This window comes from Pteropus vampyrus, unplaced genomic scaffold, assembly GCF_000151845.1.
Source record: "Pteropus vampyrus isolate Shadow unplaced genomic scaffold, Pvam_2.0 Scaffold193, whole genome shotgun sequence".
Classification (NCBI taxonomy): Eukaryota; Metazoa; Chordata; class Mammalia; order Chiroptera; family Pteropodidae; genus Pteropus; species Pteropus vampyrus.
The window spans coordinates 786,406-811,487 of NW_011888974.1; the positions used below are offsets into that span (position 1 = coordinate 786,406).

At 51.7% G+C, this 25,082-nt stretch overlaps 1 protein-coding gene across 1 annotated transcript; it reads right to left on the bottom strand.

Annotated features, from left to right (window-relative positions):
- Positions 1-570: 570 nt before the first annotated feature.
- Positions 571-24,484, bottom strand: LIMK1 (LIM domain kinase 1). The gene is made up of 16 exons (XM_011371672.1): positions 24,454-24,484; positions 23,779-23,875; positions 17,495-17,633; positions 17,004-17,113; positions 15,626-15,832; positions 11,376-11,481; positions 11,106-11,272; positions 9,835-10,018; positions 8,902-8,988; positions 8,535-8,666; positions 7,320-7,379; positions 6,979-7,044; positions 4,195-4,351; positions 2,366-2,421; positions 1,991-2,148; positions 571-1,891 (listed from the first exon to the last, which is right to left on the bottom strand). Exons 1-16 carry the CDS (start codon positions 24,482-24,484, stop codon positions 1,729-1,731), a joined length of 1,920 nt encoding a protein of 639 aa, XP_011369974.1. The 3' UTR covers positions 571-1,728.
- Between the last annotated feature and the right edge of the window lie 598 nt (positions 24,485-25,082).

The window sequence follows — 25,082 nt, forward strand, 5'->3', positions numbered from 1 at the left end:
TGGGAAAGATCCTAGACCAAAACCACCCACCCAAGCTGCCCCCAAATTCCTGAAAAGAGAAATTGTGAGCAATGAGCAATTACTGTTATTTTAAGCCACTGGGTCTAAGGAGTGATTTGTTGTACAACATCAGATAACTAAAGTCACCTCCACTTTCCTTCAAGACCTGACCAAGGAGTGATAGCTGTTTCCTGCAGTCATCATCTCCAGGTTACCTCAGTATCCACTGTTTAAACAGCTGTGCAAACAATTCCCTGAATTAAATGCCCTTTATTTAAAATAACTAGTATGGTTTCTGTTTTCCTGACTGGACCCTTTGTTTTAGGAAAACGAAATGAAAGCAATACATTCCCTAGCGTCTCCCTCCTGCTCTTCCCTCCTCCCAAACCCAGCTTTGGGAGTCTTCACTTGTCCCACTGGGCCACCACCTCTGCTCCTGCCCTCTGCATCCTCTCTCTGCCTATCTACACCTGCCCCTCTATTCTTGTCTTCCCACGGGCTTCTAGTCATAAAGCTCCGCTTTTGTGCTATTTCCTGGGTGCCCCCAGACACACACTGTGACGCCAGATCTGGGGGGAGTACAGAACTGATTTTATTGTTCTGAGTTTGGTTTTTGTTCCTTAGACATTACGATTCCTGAATGGAGGTGACTGTCTCACCTCCCTGAGTTGCAGACCTGTGGGCATGTTTGGATTGTTTTCCAGGTTCAAAGTGCAGTGAGAAGGCTTCACAGTTTTAATACTTCCTAGATGCTCAACTGAGGCAGTGACAAAATGGCCCCCCCACCCCCACCCGCCAAAAAAATAAAACCCCAAGCCCCTGGCAGCTGCTGCTGCAGCCGTATGAAAAAATAATACAAACTCTTCTTAAAAAATAGATTACACAGAAAGAACCTAGAGAAAAGAGGGGCATGGGGAAGGGCAGGGGCTGCTCCAGTCGCTGCAGGGAGCTTTGAGGAGAGGCCCAGGAGGGGGCAGAGATGAAGTTCAGGGGGCCGGAATGCTGGTGGACACCTGCCGGGTCCGCTCTGCCCAAACTCCCTCTGTGGCTCCTCCCAGCAGCTCTGACCCAGGGACTCCCTGCTTCTCGCTATAGTGGATTCAATAAAGAAACAAAAAGACCCAAAGTAAGGAAGGCTGCTGCCTAGCCAGTAGGGACATCCCCCCAGCAGGAGCAGACCTCTCTCTGCTTTGGGGGTTTGAATAGTTATCAATACCTGCTACTACCTAGATACCCCTCGGGGGGTGATGGGCCCCAGACTCCTCTATGGCTCCTGGAAACATGGCCTCTCCCTTGACACACATCCTCCTATGTGCCCAGCTGTGACAGGGCACGGTCTGAGGCTGTACTCCAGCCCAGCCTTGGAGGAGCTGCAGACAGGTGGAGCGTGCACAGGATGGCCGGGCGGTGGGGTGCAGGATGGGGCACAACTCACACGGGCCCTCCAGCTCATGCAAGAAGAAGTGAGGGGACAGCCCCACCGAGACAGAGGTAAGGAGGGGCGAAGTGATGATGTGTGGGCAGCCAGGCCAGCTCTGGGGCCACGGGCAGAGACAAGGCAGGGGCCACAGCCCGCAGGGTAGGAGAAGGCAAGTCAGCCTGGTGCTGGGGAGGGATCTGGGTGCCCACTGCCCGCTAAGGGCTCCACACCTGGCTACCTCCTGCAGAGAAATCTGGTGCAGGGTGGACTCCCCAGAGTGGGGCCAGGGGCTGTTGGGTGGGCTGGACTCAGTCAGGGACCTCAGGGTGGGCAGGCAGTCCACTTTCACCACGCCGGTAGGTCTCCCAGAAACCCCTGTCTAGTTGCTCCAGCTGTGGACTCAGTGGCAAGTGGCCAGCCAAGTGCATGCGGAGGGTCTCCAGCCACTGCTCCAGCTTCACGAAGGAGGGCCTGGAGCAACAGGTGAGGGGGAAGCGGATAGTGGGTTTTGGCTCTGCTGGGGAACAGATCATCCCTCAAGGCAGCCCCAGGCTGAGCCCCACTACTCACCTTTTCTCCGGGTCCAGATCGCAGCAGCGCACAGTAATGGGGAAGAAGCTCGGGGGGCAGTTTGGGGGGCAGTAGCGGTCCAGAAAGCCTCGCACATTAAGGCCAAAGTCCATGGTGCGAGGCAGGTAGTCGGGGTCGGCATTCACCCGCCCGATGATCTGTCCAACATGAAGACCAGCACTTACCCAGGGCCCTTGGGGCTGGGGGCCACCCAAGAAGGTTTGAGGGCAGGTTGCACTGGGCCTGGATGCAGGTTGCTATGGGCAGCTCAGTTCCCAGGAGCCTCTGTGGCCCAGAGCCCCTGCGGTTTGGGTGATTGGGAAATGGAGAGGAGCCATCAGGCCTGATGCCAACTGCTGCCCACCCTGGACCTACCTCACACAGGACTATTCCAAAGGAAAACACATCCACCTTCTCATCATAGCTGCGGCCTGGACAAAGAGACTGACTGTTAGCAGGTGAGGCAGGGCGCGGAATGCCAACTGGTCTGGGGGTGGGGCTGGGCCAGGGACCAGCCAGCTGGGTGGGTGGATGTCGTGGCCGGAAAGTCAGGGCCAGGAGGCAGATGCTAGCAACCTTCATGAGATCAGGGTCTAGGCTCTGTTCCTGACCCCATCAGGTCTGAGCAAACTTTTGGGGGATGAGGACGAGAGCTCTGAGAAAAGGGTCCTAGGCCCAGTTCGGTCACTGACTCCAAGGCAAGTCATGGACTTCCTGGTGGCCCTGAAAGGTACCTATGTCAAACCCCTGGAACCTGTGAATGTTACTTTATTGGAAACAGGGTCTTTGCAGATATGATTAAGGATCTCGAGATGAGATAACCCTGGATTACCTAGGCAGGCCCTAAATACCATCACAAGTGTCCTCCTAAGAGAGACAGCGGAGAAGACACATAAGAGGAGGTGGTGGCCATGGGAAGATAAAGGCAGAGACTAGATCGATGTGGCCACAAGCCTGGGAACACCAAGATGGCCACCAGAAGCAGCAAGGAAAAGATTCTTCACTATAGTCCCTGCAGGGAGCATGGCTCTACTGGATTTCAGACTTCTGGCTTCCAGGACCTTATATGAAAAAATTTCTCTTGTTTTAAGCCACCCAGTTTGTGCTGATTTGTTATAGCAACCTCAGGAACTGATACAGACTCTCCGAACCTCAGTTTCCTCATCTGTAAAACAGAAAGAATACCATCTACTTCATGATGTAAAAAACAATCAAAACGGCCACTCTCATTTATTAAATGCTGCCTAGGTTGCCACCTTATCTAATCCTTACACTATCCCTTAAAGACAGGGATTGTTAACCTCATTTTAGAGCTGAAGTTATTTGGGGGGATATGTTAACTTTGGTCAGAGCTGGTACTGAGGAGATGACTGTCTGCCTGCCCTGACCCTGTGTTTGCATATCACCTGTCTGTGGAGCAGCTTTGTAACTCATGGTCTTGGGCATACATGGGACCACTGTGTGACAGGCTTGATAAAAAAGAAATGGAACACAAGAGAATATACACATGTGAAATTATAATGTACACCTGAAAATTATATAATTGTATTAATCAATGTTATAAATTTAATTAAAGAAAGAAAGAAATGGAGTGGGAAAGAGAGGTTGCCTAGGCTGAACAATGGTCTCCAAAGATGTCCACGTCCTGAGCCCTGGGACCTGTGAATATGTTGCCTTACATGGGACTTTGCAGGTACGGTTAATTTAAGGATCTTGAGCTGGGGCAGGATCTTAGACTATTCGAGTGAGCCCTATAAAATCACGAAGGTCCTTATGAGAGAGGGAGGAGGGGCAGAGTCAGAGAAAGAGATGTGACAATGGACACAGATGTCAGAGAGAAGATGCTAGGCCGCTAGCCTTGATGAAAGAAGGGGTCATGAGCTGAGAAATGAGGTGGCCTCTAGAAGTTGGAAAAAGAAAGGGAACATATTGTCCCTTAGAGCCTTCAGAAAGAACCAGCCCTGCTGACACTTGACTTTAGCCCAGTGAGACTAATATTGGCCTCCTGGCCTCCTGACCTCCAGAACTACACAATAATTTGTGTTTTTAAAGCCAAGTGTATGGTAATTTGTTACAGTAGCAATGGGAAATACAGGACCCAAAGAGGAAGCGGAGGGGCTGAGAAGGCCAGGGGTTGGGTGGCTGCAGCTCTTCCTGGGATCCCTGGGCCCAGGGGGATATGACAGGTGGGGCCACCAACTCACCGTTGATCATCTCGGGTGCCATCCAGTAGGGGTTGCCTACCACTGTGTAACGCTTTTTGCGGTCTGGCTTCTTGAGGCTTCGCAGGTCCTCGGGATGCGTCTTCTCATCTATCATGAGCCGTGCCAGCCCAAAATCGGCCACTACCACATTCTTGTTCTGGAGTGACGAGGAAGCAGAGCAACACTGAGCATGCTCCTGGCACCACCTGCTACCTGCTCCTAGCCTGGACCTCACACCAATCCAGACAGACACCTCTGCACGGGGAGCCTGCAACCCCACTCCTCAGAGGGGCTCAGGTGCAGGGTGGGGACCCCTTTCCTTCCCCAAATTCCTCTGCTCTTTGCAAATGGAGCTACCCAAAGCTACTGAAAACAGCAGTGTGGCCCCATTCCTCCATTTCTTTATTATTTTATCTCTTAATCTTCTAGCAATCTGGTAACATAAATATTATTTTTATCCCCACTTGACAAATGAGGTGACTCAGGCCCAGAGAGGTTAAGAAAGTTGCCCAAGGCCACCCGGCTGGTCAGTGGCAGGGCTGGGATTCAAACCCAGGACTTGGGAGACCTGGCTCTACTGTTCAAAGTTTACAGGAGCCCCACCCAGGGCTCAGCCTGGAACCCTGCAGACTGGACATGCTGACTACTGCATCTACCCCACAAGATGGGAAAATCTGGGAGGGGCCTCCTGACAGATGGGGAACAGGCAGGGAGCGCTGGGGCGCAGTGCCAAGTCACGGGGCTGGCGAGATCCTCTGCGTGCTCCAGGGCCCGGCCTCTTAGGCTTGGTTTCCAGGGCCCTGGAATTCTGGACGCTATTTGCCAGCCCCAGAACTGGGCACTACTGCATGGACACCAACAAGTGGGCCAAGAGAGGCTGAGGTGGCCAGGTGGGGAGTAGAGCCATGCTCACTCTAAAGGGATGGACTCTGTGCTGCTTCTGGGAGCGACACGAATGTGGAGAGTCACCTAGTGAAAACTCTACAAAGATGGCTAGAGGAGGGGCTGAATATGGGTCCTGGGCCCACCTCGATGAGGCCTCAGGTAACAAAGTCGCTCAGGGCTCTGTCTCCTCAGGTGTAATACCAGGTGGAAGGTTAGCTGAGGGGTCGTGACCCTGGGGTCTTTGAAAACCCAGGCAGTGGTTCTTGAAGGCCAGGGTCTACCAGGATTGTTCAAGTGCTGGTTCCTGCCCCATCGCATTCACAAGGCCTGAGGTGGCGCACAGGACTCTGCACTTTCAATGAGTCCCCCAAAATCTAATGGTATAGGGTTCTGCAGACCCTGCTACGGGAAACAGCTCTAGGGAAACCAGCCAGTGTGACCATTGGACGCTCAGAGGCCCCAAATTATAGGCAAAGGCTTTGACTGTACACAGATGGATTCTGGGAATAGGAGAGCTCACAATTTTCATCAGATTCCTAGGGGATGGCCCTTGCTGTGAGACCGAGGCTGCGATGGGCCACCTTGTCCTCACTCTGCCCACCACATTGGTTGGGCTCTGCAGTGATCCTCATTTCCAACAGGGGCAGTCTAAGCTCGCTCCCTGGGAGGTCTGTGGGAATAGCCTTGCCCACATCTCTGGGCTCACTGCCCAATGCTTATCTAATCCTTACACCATAGCCCAGAGGATCCTGGAGCCACCTTGACATTCCCAGAGGGCTGGGACTCCTACTGACAGTGAGCAACTTATCGCTTCCTGAATTTCATACCTCTGGGCCTTTGCATATGCTGTTCTCGCCACCACAAACACTCTTCCTGCACTGAATTTTGGGCAAACACCTGCCTAGAGAACCTCCTTCTCTAGGACTGGATCTCAACCAGCCTGCAGTGTCATCATGAATCATGTCCCTCCTCCTAATTCATGTCCACCCAGTACCTTAATGTGACCTTATTTGGAAACAGGGTCTTTGCAGATACAATTAGTTAGGATGAGGTTACACTCGATTAGGGTGGGCCCTGAATTCAATGGCTGGTGTCCTTTATAAGGACACACAGACACACAGAGGGAATAAAGCCATGTGAAGACGGTGGCAGAGACTAGAGTGATGCAGCTCCAAGCCAAGGAATGGCGAGGAGTGCCAGCAGCCGCCAGAAGCTAGGAGAGAGACACGGGACAGATTTTCCTTCAGAGCCTCTAGAAGGAACTAACCTTGCCAATACTTTGATTTTGGACTTTTGGCTTCTTGAACTCTGAGAAGACACTTCTGTTACTTTAAGCCATCCCGTCTGTGGTACTTTGTTATGGCAGCCCCAGGAAACCTCTCCAGTTGGACACGGTCAGTCAGTCACTCCTTGCCTTCTGTGAACAGCCTGTGGTCCTTGGTCACCACCTCTTTGAGCCCGGGCTCCCTGCCCCCACTACCCCTACTTAAGTATGTTTCCCCAAAGCCTCTTTCAGGAAGCCTGCCCTGACCACCCCAGCCCACATGCCCAAGCCCTCCTCTGGATCCGCAGCTGTGGGTACTGCCTGGTGTGGGCCTGGCCACTCTGCTGTGGGCCATTCTCTGTGAATGCCACATTCATGGTCCTTTACAGTTTACACGCCAATTTCTCCTTCACTGATTCCTCACACCCTCCTATAACCTGTGATGCTGGAGCCACACTGCAAGTAAATGGCACAGTGAGGTCTGTTTGCCTCCTGGCCTTGAGCTGCTTCCCCAAAGGGCCAAACTGGAGTGGGGGAGACAACCCAGGGACCCCTGTTCAGGGAAGGCCCCATGCCAAGGAATGTGGTGGGCAGGGCTCCTGCTGTCCCTTCCCTCCCGGGCCCAGGCTGCTCACCTCACGGACCAGGCAGTTGTGGGAGTTGAGATCCCGGTGGATGATGTTCATGGAGTGGAGGTAGGCCTGGGGGTGAGGGGCATGGAGATCAGGAGGCAAATCCGCTGAGGGACCCTAGCCTTGGCCCCGAGGCTCCCACCTCCCCTCCCACCCCGATCAGGCCAGTGAGGGGTGCTCTTCTCACTCTCCGTTCAGTCCCCTTTGCTCATTCTCAAAGCTTACTTGTGGCTTCCATTTCTGGGCCACAGGATGGAATTTTAGATTAGCAGGAGAGAATGTTTTGTTAGTGGGCTTGGATCACCCAGCCCATACTCTACAAATCAGAACCAGAGTCTACTCACCATTCCCGAAGCGATATCCTTGGCAAAGCTCACCCTCTGATTCCATGGGTACTGGCTGTCCTGGGGGCAGAGCGACAATGGCCAGGAGGAGCCAATGGGGGCCACAGGGGCAGGACAGTTGGGTAAGAGAAACAGGAAGAGCAAGTGTCCTAGAAGGTCCGATGACCCCCGCTCTCTTCTGCACCCACATCAGCCCCTTGTATGGGTGAATAATTCAAGACAATTTTCTAACAGAACTGATTTCAGAAAGAGGGAAGGAACACTGCTCTATAGTTTCTGATCCGCCACCTCTGAGAAAAGCTCTATTTATCTTCTACGAAATCCCATTCTTTCAAGTTTTTAAAAATCCTGAGCCTACTTTCACAAACCGGCAGGTATGTAAGGGTCCGGCGAGGTCACTTGCAGAGCGCCGGCCATGTCACTAAGGAGAGCAGGGCTTTGGGCTCCAGTCATTTGGAGAAATGCTTCCTTCTCTCACCTCATCCCCTTGGAGACCTCCAGCGTGAAGGCAAGGACACTGGAGGGCATACTAAGGATTCAGAGTGCAGTTAAGAAGCCTAAGTTGGTGAAGCCCAGTGCTTTTAAACCATATTTGACCACAGAATCCCTTCTGAGAAGGGACATCAGTCACGAGCCCGTAGGGGTAAAACTTTGGTATTCGGCTGAGGGGTGAAGAATCAACGTCAGGCGCAGGAGAGGGACAGGAAATCAAGGTCTCAGGGTGACACTGAGATGGCACTAGCACTGGATACCCAGGGCACTGCCAGCAGCACAAAAGTGCTAGAAGCGCTCCTCTGAGCACTTTATTTCTGAAGGTGGCTTTGTAATTTCCTTCAAGCCCTCAAAGTTCTGAATTTTACGGAACATGGCAAACAGTAAAAAATAATTTGGTTTTGCCAGAAGCAAAACAAAGGCCTACTGCAGAGGTAATGAGAAGCTGCCTCTTCTCAGGTGTCTGACCTGTGGCAGATACGGCTGGGTCTGGCCTAGGGCCCTGCAGGACAGCTGATCCCAAACAGCCTGTGTATCCCATCGGTGGAGCTGCCACTGTTCTCTGGGCCCTGGCTTTTCCCAAGCTTCAGATGGAGACAGCACAACACTATTCAATTCCGAATCAGAGTTCGGTGGGCCTTATAGAGGCTGACTCCACCAAAGAGCCGAGGAGCCAGGCCCAGAGGGGGAAATGCCTTGCCCGGGGCTCTGCCTGGCACTCACCATGCTCTTGATGATGCCCCGGAGCGTGCCCCCCTTGATGTACTCGGTGATGAAGTTGAGCCTCTTGTCCTTGTAGAGCACCCCGATGAACCTGAGCACATTGGGGTGCTCCAGGCATCTCATGACCTTCACCTGGTGGGGAGCAAACAGGCTGGGCCTGGGGCTGTGCCCATGTTCTCTTTCTCCCTCCACTGTCTCACCAGAGCCCAGAGATGGTCCCAGAGATGGAGGGGCCTCCTCTTTCAACGTGTGGCTTGAGTGTCACATCCTCTTGGGCCCTCTGCCACCCACTCTTAGTGGGGAAAAGGTGTGGGGACCACAGCATGTCCTAGAAGTCTGGAGAAGATGTGCAGTTCCACTCACTGACCTCCTTGAGAAATGTCCTCTGTGTCTCCTCGTCAAATCTAATCAGCTCCTTCATGACCATCACCTCTCCCGTCTCTCGGTGTGTCACCTGCATGGGGACACCGAGGCATGGATACAGACAGAGGCTCCACTCTAAGTCTGCTTTGTAGGGGGCCCCATTCCCACCCCAGAACTGCCAGGGGGATGAACAGTCAGCTTCCAGCTCGTCAAAGACATTTCATATGATGCTCCCAGCCCTTGAGGGGGTAGGACTTAATACTTTTACAGATGAGGAGAGAGAGGCTCTGGGAGGTTTCCTAACAGGGACCAAGGTCACCCAGTTGGCAGGAACGGGGGTGGCTGGGGATTGGGTCCAGGACCACCTGACTCAGAGGCCAGCTTTCTTTCTCCTGTTCTGCTGGCTGTCTCCTTGAGGTAGAATGGCAGTTCTACCATAAAATCCTCCCCTGCAAGGGGCCCAGGGGCAAGAACTGGGGGCCAGGGCCTATCTGGACATGTGGGTGGGCCTGGCCAGCACCTTCCATATAATCCTGAACCTTCCAGCCTAGTCATAGCCAGTGTGACATGAGAGCTGGGGAAGGGCTCATATCTTTCCTGGGGAGAATGTGAAGGGGGAAGCAGCCCAGAGGCCCTGAAGGGTCAACATCAGGCTCAGCATGGGGCCTTCAGTGTGGTCTGGGCTGCCCTCCCATCCCCTACCTGAGGAGCCACCTTCCAATAACCTCCTCTATATAAAGTTCTGGGTCTACTTGGAATAGGTCCCTTCCCCCTCGCTAGCTCAAACAGGCCCTGGTGGAGGTAAGGACTAGCCAGGGAGTCTGGAAGCCCCTTTCATGTGGATTCCTGGAGGCACTGGCAGGAGGACTGATGGGTCACACCTGGACTGCTCCCCTGCTCCCACTCATGACCTGTCCCTGCCCATCAGGCCCCGTACCTTGATGGCCTGGCCAAAGCAGCCTTTGCCCAACACCTCCCCGTGGATGAGGTCCGAAGGCCGGAAGATTCGATGTGGCCGGCAGACCACGCGGAGGGACTCGGAGCGCCCCAGGTCCTTGCGGTGGGAGGCAGGGGAGCCCAGCGAGCCAGCACCCGGAGATCTGTCAATGCTGCAGCTCCTCCTGGGGAGGGGCAGACACATGCCCACTGCCACCAGCAGCAGGTGGGCACCTGGCCAAGACCCCCCCCCGGGGGAGGCCAGGCCTTGACGTGTCCCTTTCCTTCTGCCTACCATGCTCCTACCTATGCCAGACTGCAGTCCCTGTTCCGAGAGGATGGCACAGGGCAGCCCTCCTGGGTAGTCATATGACTCACCCCATCCTGATGCCAGCACCTGGTACCCTTCCTGTTCAAGGCCCACTATGGTTCAGGTATCCTTGATAGGAATGTTTCTCCTTGGCCTTCTCTGCTTGGTGGCCCTGGATCAGATGCTTTGTCTCTCAGCATCTGGGTCCCAGGGCACACGACCTGCTCAGGAAACCCATGACCCTGCCATGCCTGATGGCTTGAGCTCCAGAAAAATACAGGCGAGAAGGAAATACATGCCTTCAACGTTGTTATTTTTTAAAGACTGTCCCCCAGAAGGTCTCCCCCTTTCCCCAAATCTTTACAGGGAGTCCTGAGCAAGCCCATAGTAAGCGGAGTAAGGACCAGGGTACCCCTGGGTTCCTTCCTTGTGCCCCTAGACCCCCTTCAAGAGGGTACGGGACACCCCCAACCTGGACCACAACAGCCCTCTAGTTGTCTCTGGTCCTGGGCACCCTTCTGCACAGGGGACCAGAGTGATCTCTGTGAAACACATCACTTTGCTGCAGCACCTTCCAGTGGGGCCCCATGATGGGTGGACAAAGCCCCAAGACCCTTGCCATATCTAAAGCCCTGCAATTAGCTTCTGCTTTGGAACCCACCCCTCCCCACCCACATCTGATGCTCTCATCATCCTGAGTTACTCACCTGCTGCTCCTGAAGCCGTGGTGCTGGCCCACCCTGGAAATGCTCTGTAATCCCCAGCTGGCGGAGTTGCTCCCACCTGTTTTCCTATTTCTTGTTATCCTCTCCTCCCCTTTCACAGTCCCTAGCCCTGTCTGCTGGTCTGCTTTTCTGCAGGTCTAACTCCCACACAGACTGTGCAACTAAAGGGTGAGAATCAGGTCTCATCCCAAGGCATACAGTCAGTGTAAGTACCACAAAGGCATAGGGATGACTTACAGGACAGGCTTCTGTCGGGCAGAGCTGCCCGCCTCCCCACTAGGAGTGTGAACAGGGGAGCCCAGGGGGCTGAGCTCAGACCCTGGCACATGACCCAGTGTGTCGTGGGGGTCGTGCTCAAGAGTCAGCTGGAGCAGGCGGCTGGTTTCCTGGATCAGCAGATCAATCTGGAGAGAGCACATATGTGGCTAGGTGAGTCCCAAGTGGTGGGGGACAGACATGAAGGCACCACCTCAAATCCTGCTCAGGACCCAGACCCAGGACCCATACCTCATCCAGGGGCACATTACGGATGGGTGTGCCATTGATTTCTAGGATCCGGTCTCCGACATGGATGGAATTCTTCACATCCGGGCTCATGCAGCCTGGGTCCACTCTGTGGGCATAGAGCAGTGGTCAGAACCCTGACTGCCTGTCCCCTAGAGCCCTGAGAAAAAACCAAGGCCGAAGGGATCAGATCAGGGGTGGGGGGGCAGATGATTTTATCTTGTGTGATCAGTAGGTGGCAATGTCTAGAACGCTGAGCTCTGGTTTGGTGGAAAGAATTCTATAATAACTGATGTATGTGTGAAATTGAAGAAAGGTGGCACATCCCTAGGTATTTGCTACCCCACACTAGATGCTCAGGAGCTCCTGTTCAACAGAATATTATCTCTGTCATGTAGGACAGACTGATACTCTGAACTTCTTGGTATGCTTGGGGCAGATGAATGTCATGAGTCCTAAAAGAGTCTGGGATCCACTGGCTTCCTACCTGACTCCCAAATTTGCCCTACAAGATGAGGCAAAGGCTCTCATTCCTCCAGAGTCGGAGTCGGCAGGGAGGAGCTAGCCCCCAACCTGAGCCACAGCTGCAGAGTGGAAATGGGATGAGGCCTCTGATTAGCTGGCTGTAAGCTAACTCAAGGAATGGCCAATTTGCCAAATTTACTTGCTTCTTTTAACTCTTTGATGTTAATTATCTGGTTTTCTTTTTGTCTTCATAGAAGCTTTTTAAGGAATGTCCACTCTGTCTCTCCCCTGAGATAGGGAAGGGCTGGGAGACAGGACAGAGAGGAGACTAAGGACTTCAAGAAAAATAGATACATAAAAATTTTTCATTATCTAGAGCATATTTTCACATAATAGAGAAACTCTTCCTTATACTGGAAAGCCAGGTAATGAATGCAGAAGGAAGAAGAGTTAAGAAATTATCATTTTGTAGCCATCATAGTAATAATTGATACAGGTAAGAATCATCTATGGATGCCAGCACCATTTGGTGAAAAGGTCTTGGGGAACATGATATTTACAGAGTCATATCTCACAAATAAATTACTGATTATATTACAAAGGGAAAAAAACCCTTTACAGAAGAGATGACTTGTACTTTAGCCAAGGAATCAAAGCTGGCAGCCCCAATAAAGGGCATACTTTACTGATGTTGTCTGTAAGATGCACAAAGGACACAGCATCACTTATGCAGTAATAAGCCAAAATACATAACCTAAATCTAATAAAGAGGAAGCAACAAATGGAGCGATATTCCACTTAACTGACCTGTGCTCTTCATAAATGTCAAGGTCATGAAGGACAATGAAAAGCTGAGTAACTGTCACAAATTAAGACTGAAGAGACATGAAGATTCAATAAAATGTATGATCATGGACTGGATCCGGGATCAGGGGAAACTGCTCTAAAGGACAGTACTGAGACAACTAGCAACATCTGAATATGGATTGTATATTGGATAAAAGTATTTTATCACTATTAAATTTCCTAAAAATTATGATTACATATAAGGTATAATTGATAATTATGTAAGAGAATGCGCCTGTTTTTAGGAGAATGTCTAGTTTTTTGGGGAGAGAGGAAGGGTCAATATTATCTGCAACTTACTCTCAAATGATTTAGTAAATAATAACAATACGTACATATATATGTATAAATATAAAGTATATGTATGTATACACATACATTAATGTAGAGACACACACGTACACCCCAAATGTAGCAAAAAATTAAAATTGATGAACCTAGGTGAAAGGTATATAGGTATTCAATTATTTAGCAAATTTTCTGCAAATTTCAAGATAAAAAGTTGAGAAAGCAATGAATATATTTTCACTGATATAGGCTTCTTATGGATATAGCCTTAAAATATATATATTCCTTGGACCACCCCCCCTCCCCCACCTCTCCCCTCCCTCAGTTTCCTGCTAAGATAGCAGGGGGCTGGGCAAAGATAAACTTTCCTTAAAATGCTGCTATAAAAATGAAAAGTGATCAACTAAGCCTCACTTAAGACAAGTAAATTCAGTCAGCAGCCTTTGAGCAAGCTGGGCTGCTTCTGAGATGGGGTGGCTCTTTGTAGAAACTAGAAAACAGATGTTGGCTGGAAAGAATGCTCACGCAGTGAGGGAGATGGGGGGAGGTGTCACTGGCTTTCCGTTTCTCAAATTCTGCGTGGCTGTCAGAGACCAGCTGGTCTGGGAGTTTCCCCATCTCTCTCACCAGTCTGTCTGCTTACTTGTGTATGTGAGGCAGCTGCTCAAGGTCAGGGTGGAGATGCAGAGTCAAGCCTGACAGCATCCTCCTTCCCAAGTACCATCTTCACTTCTCACCAGCTCTTAGGCATGGTGCCTGGTACCTGGCAGGTGTATAAATTTTCTGAATCCAATGGAAGCTGATACTTGCTGCCACGTTCGGACATGGGGACATGGGAGACATTTAAAACTACTTCTCAAGATGTCAGTGAGGCCCAGGAGAAATCTTAGAAGGCTTGAAGGTGTCCAACGTCCTCACTGTTCAAAGACCCCAAAGCCCAGAGAAGACAGGTAGTTACTCAGTGTCACAGTGTTGGCAACTGGGCTGGTTCTCTAATCTTCAGTTCTTCTTGCATCTCAGACCTTTTCTGCATCCTTTAGAATTTTCTTTAGGGAAGATCTGTTAGTATCAAATTTCAGTTTTTGTCTGCCTTAATATGTCTATTTCACCCTCACTCTTGAAGAATATTTTAATCAAATATGGAATTCTAGGTTGATGGTTATTTTTTGCTGAGTGCATTGAATATATCATTTCACTAATTTCTGGCTTTCATGGTTTCTGCTGAGAAATCAGTTGTCAGTCTAATTGTCCTTTCTTGAAGGAAATTTGTCTATTTTCTATGGCCACTTTGAACGTCTTTTTTTTTTGGTGTGTGCCTTTGGTGTCCTAGTTTCACTAGATGGGGTGATCCATAGGTGGATTTCTTTTTATTTTGCTGTTTGGGATTTACTGGGCTTAAGTCTGTGGATTGGTGTCTAAGTTCTCAGCCATTACATCTTCAAATATTGCCTCCCTTCCCTTGTCTCTTTCTTTTCCTGGGATTCCAAATAGATGATCAGATCCTACCACTCTGTTCTCCATGTGTCTTAACCTCTCACGGTTTTCATCTTTTTGTCTCTGCTTCTCTCTTCAGCTGTTTTAAACCTTACTCAGTTGTTAAATGCTTATGTTCAGATTTTCACTTTAATAATTATATATTTCATTTCTAGAGGTTATATTTGGTTCTTTTCCAAATTCATTACTCTTCACTCATTTTTCAAGCAACTCTTAGTAAAACACACTGAGCAAAATTATTTTATATTGTTTCTGATAATTCAAGTATCAGAAAGTTTTATAGGTCTGCCTCTCCTTCCTGTTGTTTCTGCTGACTCTTGCTCACAGTGCCTTGTTTCCTTATAGGTTCAGTAACTTTTGACTGAATTGCTCATCTTTGTTGGGACACTAATCTAAGTAAATCAAATGAAGCCTGGAGGTGTGTTTCTTCAGAAAAGATCTGCATCTGATTCTGTCAGGGTCTGGGAGAACTACCAGTTGGGAAGTACTTTAAATGCTTATGATTTTGCCTTGAGGTTTTTTGAACCACCCAGGCACACAAATTTGGTTTGCAATCCCAAGTTTATGAATTCTCAGATTCCCTCCCTCTCCTCTTCTGTTCGGGTTCAAATCAGTTTATTTTACAGTTCTTGGTGGTGGTGGTGGGGTGCTTATGGAAGGTGTGGTTTATTTCTCATTCATCCTCACCTTGAAAGCTCTTTTGGAATTCTAGCTAAATGGAGGAGAGAGCAGTTCTCTTATTAGACTAGCTTCCCTAGCAGGTCAAGGCTCTGAGAGGCCCAGCCATGAAAGTACTTGAAAATTGAAGTTTAAGTTCACTCAATTTAGATTTGTCCTCAAAACATGGCTGCCTTCAGTATTCTGCTGACACCCCTGGGCTCCCTCCTTCACTTATTCCTGGCCTGGTTACTCCTCTTTATTATTGGATCATACATAGATTAAAGAAAACATTTTAAAATGTTTTATCTAGCACTTGTAATGGTTTTTAGAGGAATGAGTGGACCAGGCATTTAGTATACCAGGCTGTTGGAGCTGGGCTTGATCTGTATGTAAATGCTCACCCATTCTCAGAGCCCCCAGCCCCAGTCAGCCACCCATCTAGATAGAGCATCCATGGCCAAAGCCATACCAGCTGCAGCCTTAGCAGGCCAGCCACTCACCCTTGGACGCGGACGGTGTGCGAGTGCTCTGTGCCACAACCTGGCGGGCCATGAGGGGGGTCAATGGAGACCGAGAGGCCACGTTTGCCATGAGCTGAGGCTGGGATAGATACTAGGGTGACTGTGTGGGGCAGGTGAGAGCCGGGGGAGTCAGGCAGGATCTGCTCGATGACGGGAGTCACCACGGTCTGGTAGTAGCAGTGCCCGCTGCAAGAGCCACAGGCAGAGGGGATCCAAAGAGTGGGAAGAAAAGAACATTAGCACAATCACCGGAATCATGTCTGCCCCACCCCACAGCCCCAGGCTCTTTTCTCCTCCACCCTTACTGCTCCTCATAGAAGGAGGTGGGTCTTAGCTGCCCAATGGGACTGGGAACAGGAACTGAGTAGGTCCAGCCCTGCCCCTTTCTGACACGCAGTCATTCTGTTTGTCTGCTCTCTGTTAAGTTGTAAGCTGTGCAGAAAAAGGCCTAGGGATAAATCCAATTCAGGAGTAAGTCATTAAAGGTCCATTTGGGATCAAGCCATGCTGCCCTGGAATCCAGCTTTATCAGCACTGTATAATAAAGAACCTGTTTGGGTAAGAGGCTCTAAATCCTTGAAATAAGAGTGCCTTTGTTTTTTCTGAGCCCCTGAGACCACACCTGAGTTTATGTTAATAAGATAACTCAGGATGGCGGCTAGTCACCAGAAAGACTAACTATGTGATTAGAAGGTTGGGGCTTTGACCTAGTCCAACACTGTGGAGAGGAGGGCATCTGGAGATTGAGTTCAATCATGTGCCCAGAGTCAATAAATTCTGCCTACATAATGAAACTCCAATAAAAACTCTGGTGATTCCAGGAGTGGGGTCACATGTCCTGATTCCATAGAGAAAAAGCACAGAACCTCTGCATTTGGGACCCTCTCAGACCTTGCCTTTCATATCTTTTCATCTGGTTGGTCCTAATTTGTACCCTTTATAAAAATAATTAATCCTAAGTATAGTACTTTCCTGAGTTTTGAGTCATTTAGTGAATTATCAAACCTGAGAGACTGTGGGAATCCCTGATCTGTAGCCAGCTGGTCTGAAGTGGGAGTGGCCTGGGAACCTCTGAATTAGTCTGAAGTGAGAGTGGTCTTGGGTACTGGATCCTGAACTGGTAGAGTTGGTGCTAACTCTGGTGGCTGGTGCCAGAATTGCACTGCAGTGATATATCGGTAAGAAAGCTGATGTCTGAGACTTTCTCCATGTGACTCTTGTGTCATATCTCCTACTCACTTCTACACCATCACTTTTATTAATGACTGACCCCACATGGGCAGAGAAAGGGCCCTGGTGTGGGAGACTTGTGGTACAGGTGGACACAGCAGGCTTGGGGAGGGGCCAGGCCACTCACCAGTACAGCTTGGAGTGCTCCACCAGCGTGTAGGTGTCCCCATCACCGATGAAAGTCCCGCATGTGAGGCAGATGAAGCACTCGGGGTGGTACTTCAGCTCCCCGGCCACCTGGCAGGGTGTGTGGGGAGGACAAACCAGCTTAGCAGCCACCTTCAGCCCCCCTATCTCTTCCCCTCTCAGAAGGGCAGCCCCAAAAAACTTTGGGAGCCTGGTCGGCCAGATGCTGAGATCCCGGACAGAGCTGGCTTTTAAGATCGGGGGCTTAGGGATATAGACAAACAGGCTATGAAGTCATGGAGGAATTAGAGTACCAATGAAAAGAAGAACAAGAGAGAGACCTAGAGAAGGTAAACCCGTGAGGAGACACACACACACACACACACACACACACACACACACGCGCGCGCGCGCGCGCACACACACGCACGCGCACACACACACACACACACAGAGGAGGCGAGGTGTATAAGTGGGGGAGGGGGTGCTCACCATGACCAGCCCTTTGGTGATGTGCTCTGAGCACCCGTGGCAAGACTCGCCATAGCGGGCCCAATAGTCCTTCTTGCAAAACAGCTGCCCATCCTTCTCATAGTACTGGTGTGAGAGGGAGGCACTGCATTCACAACACCTGGGTGAAAGAGAAGGTGGGGCTTAGTATGGCTCACTCCTACCCCTTCCCCAGAGCTGGGCCTTGCCATAGTCTATAGGCACCTTTATGAGAATTAGAAAAAGATGTCTGCATCCTTGTCCTTCCCTGCTTCCATCACCCTCAGCAATATGGAGGCATCTTGAGCCAGCTGATGGAGATAAAAAGTGATCTCTTGGAGCTGTGAAGACCTACTAAACGCTAGCACCTTCCCATTGTCTTAGCTAAATTTATTTAATCCTCACAGGCCACCATGAGGCAGGCATGGGCGTCCTCAATCTAGAGATGAGGCAGATGAATTTCAGAGTGTATGAACTGCCCAAGGCTACACAAACTACTCCCTGCTCCACTTAAATATGAGGCAGGAGTTCAACTCAGTAAAGACCAGCCAGGATCAGTCAAAACAGGGGATCTGCTGGTTTCCTAGTCAGCCCTACAGGTTCTGTCAGTCACAAGAAGGGAGGGGGTTTAAGGGACAGCACAGCATAGCCCCTCTCTCCACTCAACCAGAGCCTTAGTCTCCACACCTTCCCTCAGAAAAAGCAGTCATGCTGTATGGAGAATGCCTGGATGTACAGGGTCATCAGGGCCAGTATCACCCTGTCCTATCACCAAGGACTACCAGGGAGGCCTGGCTGGGGGGGGGCCCTAAAGGACAAATGAGGAGGAATGAAGTGCCAGCTTCTAGGTGTCATCCCACAGGCCTGGAGCTAGATCAACATGCCTGGCTTCTTTCCTACCCAAGTGTCCATCCCAGTGGGATGGCCACCAGCAGCCCAGTTGGTCAGGATGAGCAAATACAGAAATTCAGATCACTAGTGAATCCCCAGGGACATTTTTTCAAGAATCCGAACCAGAGTCCTAGGGGCCAGAGCAAACATGTGCAGAGAATCTGTCTAGCTCTGCTGCTGTTTGGGCCTGCTGTTTGGGTGATATGCCAAGGTCACATAGGGACAGGAAGGACCCAGGCTCAGAGGTTATGGCTCAGTAGGGAAAAGATTCAGGAAAAAGGATGGCATGTAGGACTGTGACCTGACTAACATAGCCCTATTCCCTAGGGAACCCTCCACACTACTGCAGCCTGCTCTCACTGACTGCTCCTTAACGAGGGAACTGGGGATGAGTGAGGAGGAGGAGGAGGAGGAGGAGGGAGAGGATAGCAGCAACAGTACTGGTGGGACACTGTCCCTTTAAGAGGATCCAGCTAGTTCCCCATTGTCTGGGAGCCTGATGGGAGGGGCAGGGGACCACAGCCAGGAGCTGGGAGGGAGCAGGTTAAGGCACAAAATGCCTGGGTTCAGAAAGGGTGGGGGGTGCACCCAGGAAGAGGGGGTCTGATGAGGTCTTTCCTCTTTCACTACCCCCTGTGAAAGAGGGGACTGGACAGGGAGGGCCTCAGGAAGCCGCCCTGGGATGTGAGAGGAGGCAGCGGAAGCAGCAGCTGGACCAGAGCCATGATGTCATCTGCTGTCCCTGCAGGCCCCCGCCCACACTCCTGCCCTAGCCCTGGGTGCCAGCAGGGGGCAGGTATCTCACTGCTGGGGCCCTAATGAAGGGAGGACACCCAGGGATGGGGAGAGAACCCCAGCATGCATCCCCAGGGGCTTTAACTTTCACTTAGCAGGAAGGTGTGTAGCAGGCTTTACAAAGAGGCAGTGCAGGCACCACACCATGACCTTGAGGAGTCCTCCCACACCCTGCGCTGATCAGTGATTCACTTCGCCCTTCCACGGACCAGACACATTGCGTCGTCACGGGAGTGTCACCACAGGAGTCTCCCCCTCATTTCCAGGCTGCCAGGCTGCAGGAAGCAGGACCCCGCCTGTCTTCCCGTGGGTGGGTAGGTTGGTGGAGGATCAGAAGCAGCTGCTTTCCTCCAGGGGAGAGAAGGCTCTTCATCCGCCCGCAAACTCCTCCTCCTTCACTCCTTCACAAACATTCATCACCTTAGCAGTCCTGGAAGACCCAACGCTGACTCACCCAAGGGCTCTGTGAGTGCAACTGCAACCCAGTGACCACTTCCTTGAAGCTTGCTCAGAGGCCCGGCTAGGGTGCCTGCCCCCATGAAGCCTGTACTACCAACCTTTGTTGGCCCACCAGTCTCTATGATTAACCTTCAGGCTGTCTGAGGTCCCAAGCCAGGCATCCATAAACACTAGACCCCAAGGAAAACATAAGTGGTTCCTGTGCACTCGACATGGAGGTGTTCCCACCCCCAGCATTCTCAGAACTGCTCCAGGGCACTCCAGCCGGGCTTCATCTCTGACAGTGGCCACGGGACCTCCGTCTCAGATAGGGGATCTAGCTCAGGCTCAAACAGCGGCTGGGTGGCTGGCACTTGGGGGCTCAATGGACCTTTGCTGATGGAAGGCACCCAGGAGGCCCTGACCCTGTCCATTCCTTCATATCTGGCAAGGAGTCAGAGGAAGCAGGTGGAGCAGGTAGGCCTGGCTCTTCGGGGTCCCCTACGCATGCCCCTGCCCCCAAAAGGATGTTAAGAGAGGAGTGCCAGGTACTGAGGGTGTGTAAAACTGGCTAGTAGGTCAGAGAGGAACTCCTAGGAAACAGTCATCTGTCCACCCCATACAGGAGCAGGAGAAGACAAAGCCAGGCTCAGGTCCTGGGGAAGGCATGAGAGGGCTGGGCTAGGAGGCAGTGGCAACCTCTGCAATGACAGGTCCATCTCTACCTATGGCCACATCTCTGGACACCAGATGTTAAGAAAGAGCAGCTGGAGAACCAGCCTAATGAGAAGACTGTATCGGAAAGGCCAGCAGCAGCCCGCTTCCCCTCAACAGGAAGCCAACAGTGACCAGGAGTTTCAGTTCTCCTGCCCCACAGCCAGGGCCCAGTTCAGACTGTCCCACAGTTGCCTCTAGCCCCAGCCCTCGTACCAGGGGCCCTGCCTGAGGCCTGGGACAGATGGGGAAGGGGCTTTCCACTTACTTGGCCCCTCTAAGGAAGCGCCTTCTTCTCAGGGTCGAGGCCAGCATCCTTCGCAGGTCCCCAGAGCAGGGGATCTGGAGGCCTATGGGAGAGCAGGAGTGGGCCAACCAGCTGCTTCCCCATCCTACTCCAGGCACTCAGGATTGGAGGCTGCAGAGGGTGGGGCCAGTGTGGCCGCCCAGCATAGGAGGAGAATGCAGCAATGTGGATATGAGAGGACTTGGTCTGAGCCCGTAACAGGAAGCAACTGAAGGGCCTTCTGCCGGGGCTCTGGTGCAGGTAGGGAGGCTGTGGCAGGCACTCTGCCCTCAGCCTGACACACCCTAGAAGGCACCTTCCATGCTCCTCAGCCTCTGCTTTGACAAAGGCACTGGGGGCTCAGGGCTCTCTGGGGACAGGGAAAAGCTCAAAAGCAGCTGCTTCTTCCAGAGCTGCCCCCAAGGGAACAGAGGTCAACTTTCATGGACAGTCTGTCCTCCTTGCCTGCAAGCTCTTCCTTGCTAAAGCAGCACCAGTGCTCATGGGCTACAAGCTCCCTGCTGGGCCTAAAGGAAGCCTAGACTACTCTGGGCCTGGCCATAGCCTTCTAGGAGGTGGGGCCCACAGTGGGTGGGACCCCTGGAAAAGAGAAAGGGGCGGGCCCTAAGGTGACAATGACCCCCAGTGCTAATGCCAGAAGCATCCTGTGTACCTGCAGCAACTCTCCCACTGCAAGGCCTCAGAGTCCAGGGGCTGGTGCCAACCCCACTTCATGGCACTGAGATCCTTCCAGGGAGAAACCAAGCAGAGTCTAGGGCCTTGAGAGTCCTGCTGAGAGTCAGCTGGCTGCCTATTAGCTATGGGACCCAGGCAAGCACTGACTCCGGCCTGAACTGCTTTCCTGTCATGGGATGAGGACACTGTTGGCCTCACCCAGTTTTGGGGGCTCTTGGGAGAACCACACACCACTGAGCCAGGAATGCTCACGTAAGCCGCACTGTAGAAACTGTGGCTCTTACTGCCTGTGGGCCTTCCTCACTGTGGGAGCCTTCCCTGTGCTTGTCATACCACAGACAGCCAGAACATGTCTTCTCCCTAATCCCTCCACCAGGGGCCTCACCGCTCTCCTGGTTATGCAGGGTGGGGAACCTCCAAAACTGGGTTCGATGAGTCTGTCCCACTACATCTGTCCTGTGGCATCTATGGCCACACTCCTGGCTCTCTCTCTTGTTTCCCAAGGCCCCATCGCTCCCCCAACCCCAGGCATAGGGGCCCCTAAAGTTCTTCCCCCGATTTCTCTTGGTCCCATCCCAAATCTCATCCACCAGCGCTAAGTGGGCCACTCTTTCTGGCCTTCCCACCTCTGACCAGACTCAAACCACCTCAGCCAGCTCTGGGCAGGGCACTACCATTTTGGATAGTCCGCTGCACCTCCAACTCAATATGTACAGGGCACAATTTATCACCAACCCAGCCCCCAACTCCAGCAGACCCAACAGACCATTGCCCTCCCTAGCACTCAGGCCCCTCACCTCTTCAACTCTGCTGTGGTTTGGAATGAGAAAGACATAGGTTCTAGTCCCAGCTCTAGCTGTTGCAACTTTCAGTAAGTTACTTGATTTCTTCGAGCCACCATTTCTCATGTGTAAGCTGGGCAAATAATGGTATCTCATTTGGTTATGGTGAAGGCTTAATGAAACAACATTAGGAGTACTCAGTAAGTGGTGGCTAATATGTCTAATCTTGCCAAATATTGCCCCTTTATGTCTGCAATTCTCTCCACTTTTAGTCACTGTCCTAGGTCAGGCCTTGAGTACAGATTCCTGAACTATTGTGACAGTCCCTCTCTGCCAAGTTACCATCTTCCACTGTGATGGCACTTTTCAGTAGCACTTCTGCCCATGCCCCTCCCCTGCTTTCTGCTTTCTGCATCCCTGTGCTGGCTCCCTACTGCCCTCAGAAGGTCCTTATCTTTGCGTTCAGGGTCCTTCATAAATAAATTCCAAATTTACCATCTCACTGCATTCCTCGACTCCCTCTGTTCCAACCAAACAAGCTGTTCCTCTTCCCTCAATTGCCCATGCTGTCCCAGCTCCCTCTCTGTGCACGTGGTTTTCTCTGCCTCTTGACAGTCCTCTGCTGAACACCTACCTACCTGGAAACCTGAGGGCATGGTGCCTGCCTCTCTTCTGGCCTCACCAGCCAGTGTGGGTACTGCGTTTTCATTTCACTCACTGGCTGTGTGACTCTGGTAAAATAAATTAACCTCTCTGTGTCTCAACTGATAGAGAGAATGCAGTATCTAACTATATAAACTCCTTGCCCCAGTGCCTGGCCCTTATTAAACTGTAGAAAATGTTAGACATTACTCTTAAAAAAAAAAAAAAAAGAAAGAAAGAAAAAAAAGAACCTTGTTAGAGGTTCCCACTGTCTATAAAATAAATTCCATCAATTGGTGGTTAATGCCCCGATGACCTGGGCTGGGCCTCCTAACTTTATCTTCACTTCTTTGCAGTGCTCTTCCACCTGAACACTGCTGTTCACTGGTTGGGCCAGGCCCTGTCACCATTCCACTCTTTGCACCTGCTGGGTCCTCTGCTTGAAATTCCTTCCTGCCATACTTCTCCACATGGGAAATCTCACCTCCTTTGAGACCCCCAACTCTGGCTCTAGAGCCATCTCTAAGGCTATCCCTTGCCCGCTTCTCATTCTGGTCCTACTGGGTTGCTGGGCCACCTTTAGGTCCCAGAAGCCCTGACCTCTCTCTCCAACACTTGGGAATTGGTGTTTGGGATATGTATACTGGCCTATGCATCTTCACAACCAGCCCAGGGACTGGTGAAGGAGGCCCAGCTTCCTCCAAGGCTGAGTTTGTCTTCCTTCCTCCCCTGGAACATGAACACCTAGAAGATAAGGGTGCACTGCTTTTTCCCCTCCTCCCCTTGTGCCTAGGTTCTGCAGGCCTTAGTAATACTGATGGAAAGGCAGGTTTCTCCCCTCCTCTCCTTAGGGGTCCCAAATGACAAAACAGAGAGACCTTTAGGGATCTTCTAGTCTAAATGCCTCATTTCACAGTTAGGGAAACTGAGGCCAAGGACTTGCTAGAAGTCACAACCAAAACAGCACCAGGGGTAATAGCCAGCTCTCCCAGACTGTCTGCCCAGCCTCTTGTCTCTGGCAGGCCTTGGCCAGCCCACCTTACCTGAAGCAGTCTGCGTGCCAGTCAGTGTTCAAGGCCTGGAGGTACTGGCCGTCATAGATCCTCTGGCCGCAGCTCGCACACACAGGCAACTCGCTTCCTGCAGGGGTGGAAAGGAAGCCAGGAACCATTCTTAGAGGAGTTACAGTTTGGTGCAGGCCCAGGCTGCCCTGCCAACCCCAAGTGCACCTGCACAAATCCTTGTGCACACACACAGCACCCAGGCTGGGCAGTCACTGTGCCCAGTAGAAGGAAAAAGAAAGAAGGTCCGAGCATCTTGCTGAGACCTTGGCTAAATTACCAAGCCTCTCCGGATCTCAATTTTCCTATCTGTAAACTGAAGATGAGGATCAGATGTCCGCCCTTCAACTCTAGCATTTTTCAACTCAAGATAAATGAAAGAAAGCAGCAAGATTTAGAAATAAGGCAGCGGGTGACATTCTTGTCACAGCCCCCTTTCCTCCCCTGCCGGCCCAGGGAAAGATACTCAGAAGACCCTTCAAGTCCAGGTAGGGATCGGAGAGGGCTGGATTGGTACGTTCTGTGCTGAAGCCCCTGGTAGGGGAGGGGCAGGAAGCCCAGAGGTGCTGGCCCCAAATAAGCCTTGGCTATGTCCTGATCTGGCTAGGGGCAGGGGCTGCAGAGCTGGACACTCTCAGACACCTGCTCCAGGGAGACCTGGCACCTCCACAAGCTGGCCACTAGTCATGCTTAGTCATCCTTGGGGCCTGGCACCACTAGAGCTGAGTGGGCCCTGGAAGATCCCCCAGGCCTGCCCTTCCTCACTGTATAGATGGGGAGACTGAACCTTAGAGAGGGTAAGGCTTGCCAGGTCACACAGCAGGCCCCCAGGCCACCGCCTGCCCCTCCATGAGGACCCAGGGTGCTAAGGCAGGGGTGATGGTGAAGTGGGCCCTTGCTCTAACTAGGCCTTCAGGGGCCTGGTGGGACGACTGGCAGTAGCCCCAGGGGAGGGCAGAGCTGAAGGGGCTGGCATAGTGGGGACTAGGTGTGCCTGAGTGATGGCTGAAGAAACCCAGGGAAGGAGACCTGACCCTGCTTTGGGTAGAGGGAACTTTGGGGGGTCTTCACACCCTAACTGTAGTGCAGTACCAAGCTTTAAGCCCCAGGAAGGGAGAAGGAGCTGAAGAGGTTGAGATGAGAGTCATCCTCCTATCCAATATTGATGGCAGGCATTGGGTTTGGTGCAGGGAGACGGCGGGACGGAGGTGGGGGGGTCGGCGGGAGGGCAGCACACTGCCAATGGTTCCTGGAGAAATATCTCCGCCCTTTCCATTCGGCCTCCA

Excerpts from the sequence above, each read along its gene's own strand:
- LIMK1 (XM_011371672.1), bottom strand. The coding sequence starts at position 24,484 with ATGACTAGTGGCCAGCTTGTGGAGGTGCCAG. Across the intron at positions 17,114-17,494 it reads TCACCAAAGGGCTGGTCATG|GTGGCCGGGGAGCTGAAGTA; the intron begins GTGAGCACCCCC and ends ACACCCTGCCAG. Across the intron at positions 8,989-9,834 it reads GCTTTGGCCAGGCCATCAAG|GTGACACACCGAGAGACGGG; the intron begins GTACGGGGCCTG and ends GTCCCCATGCAG.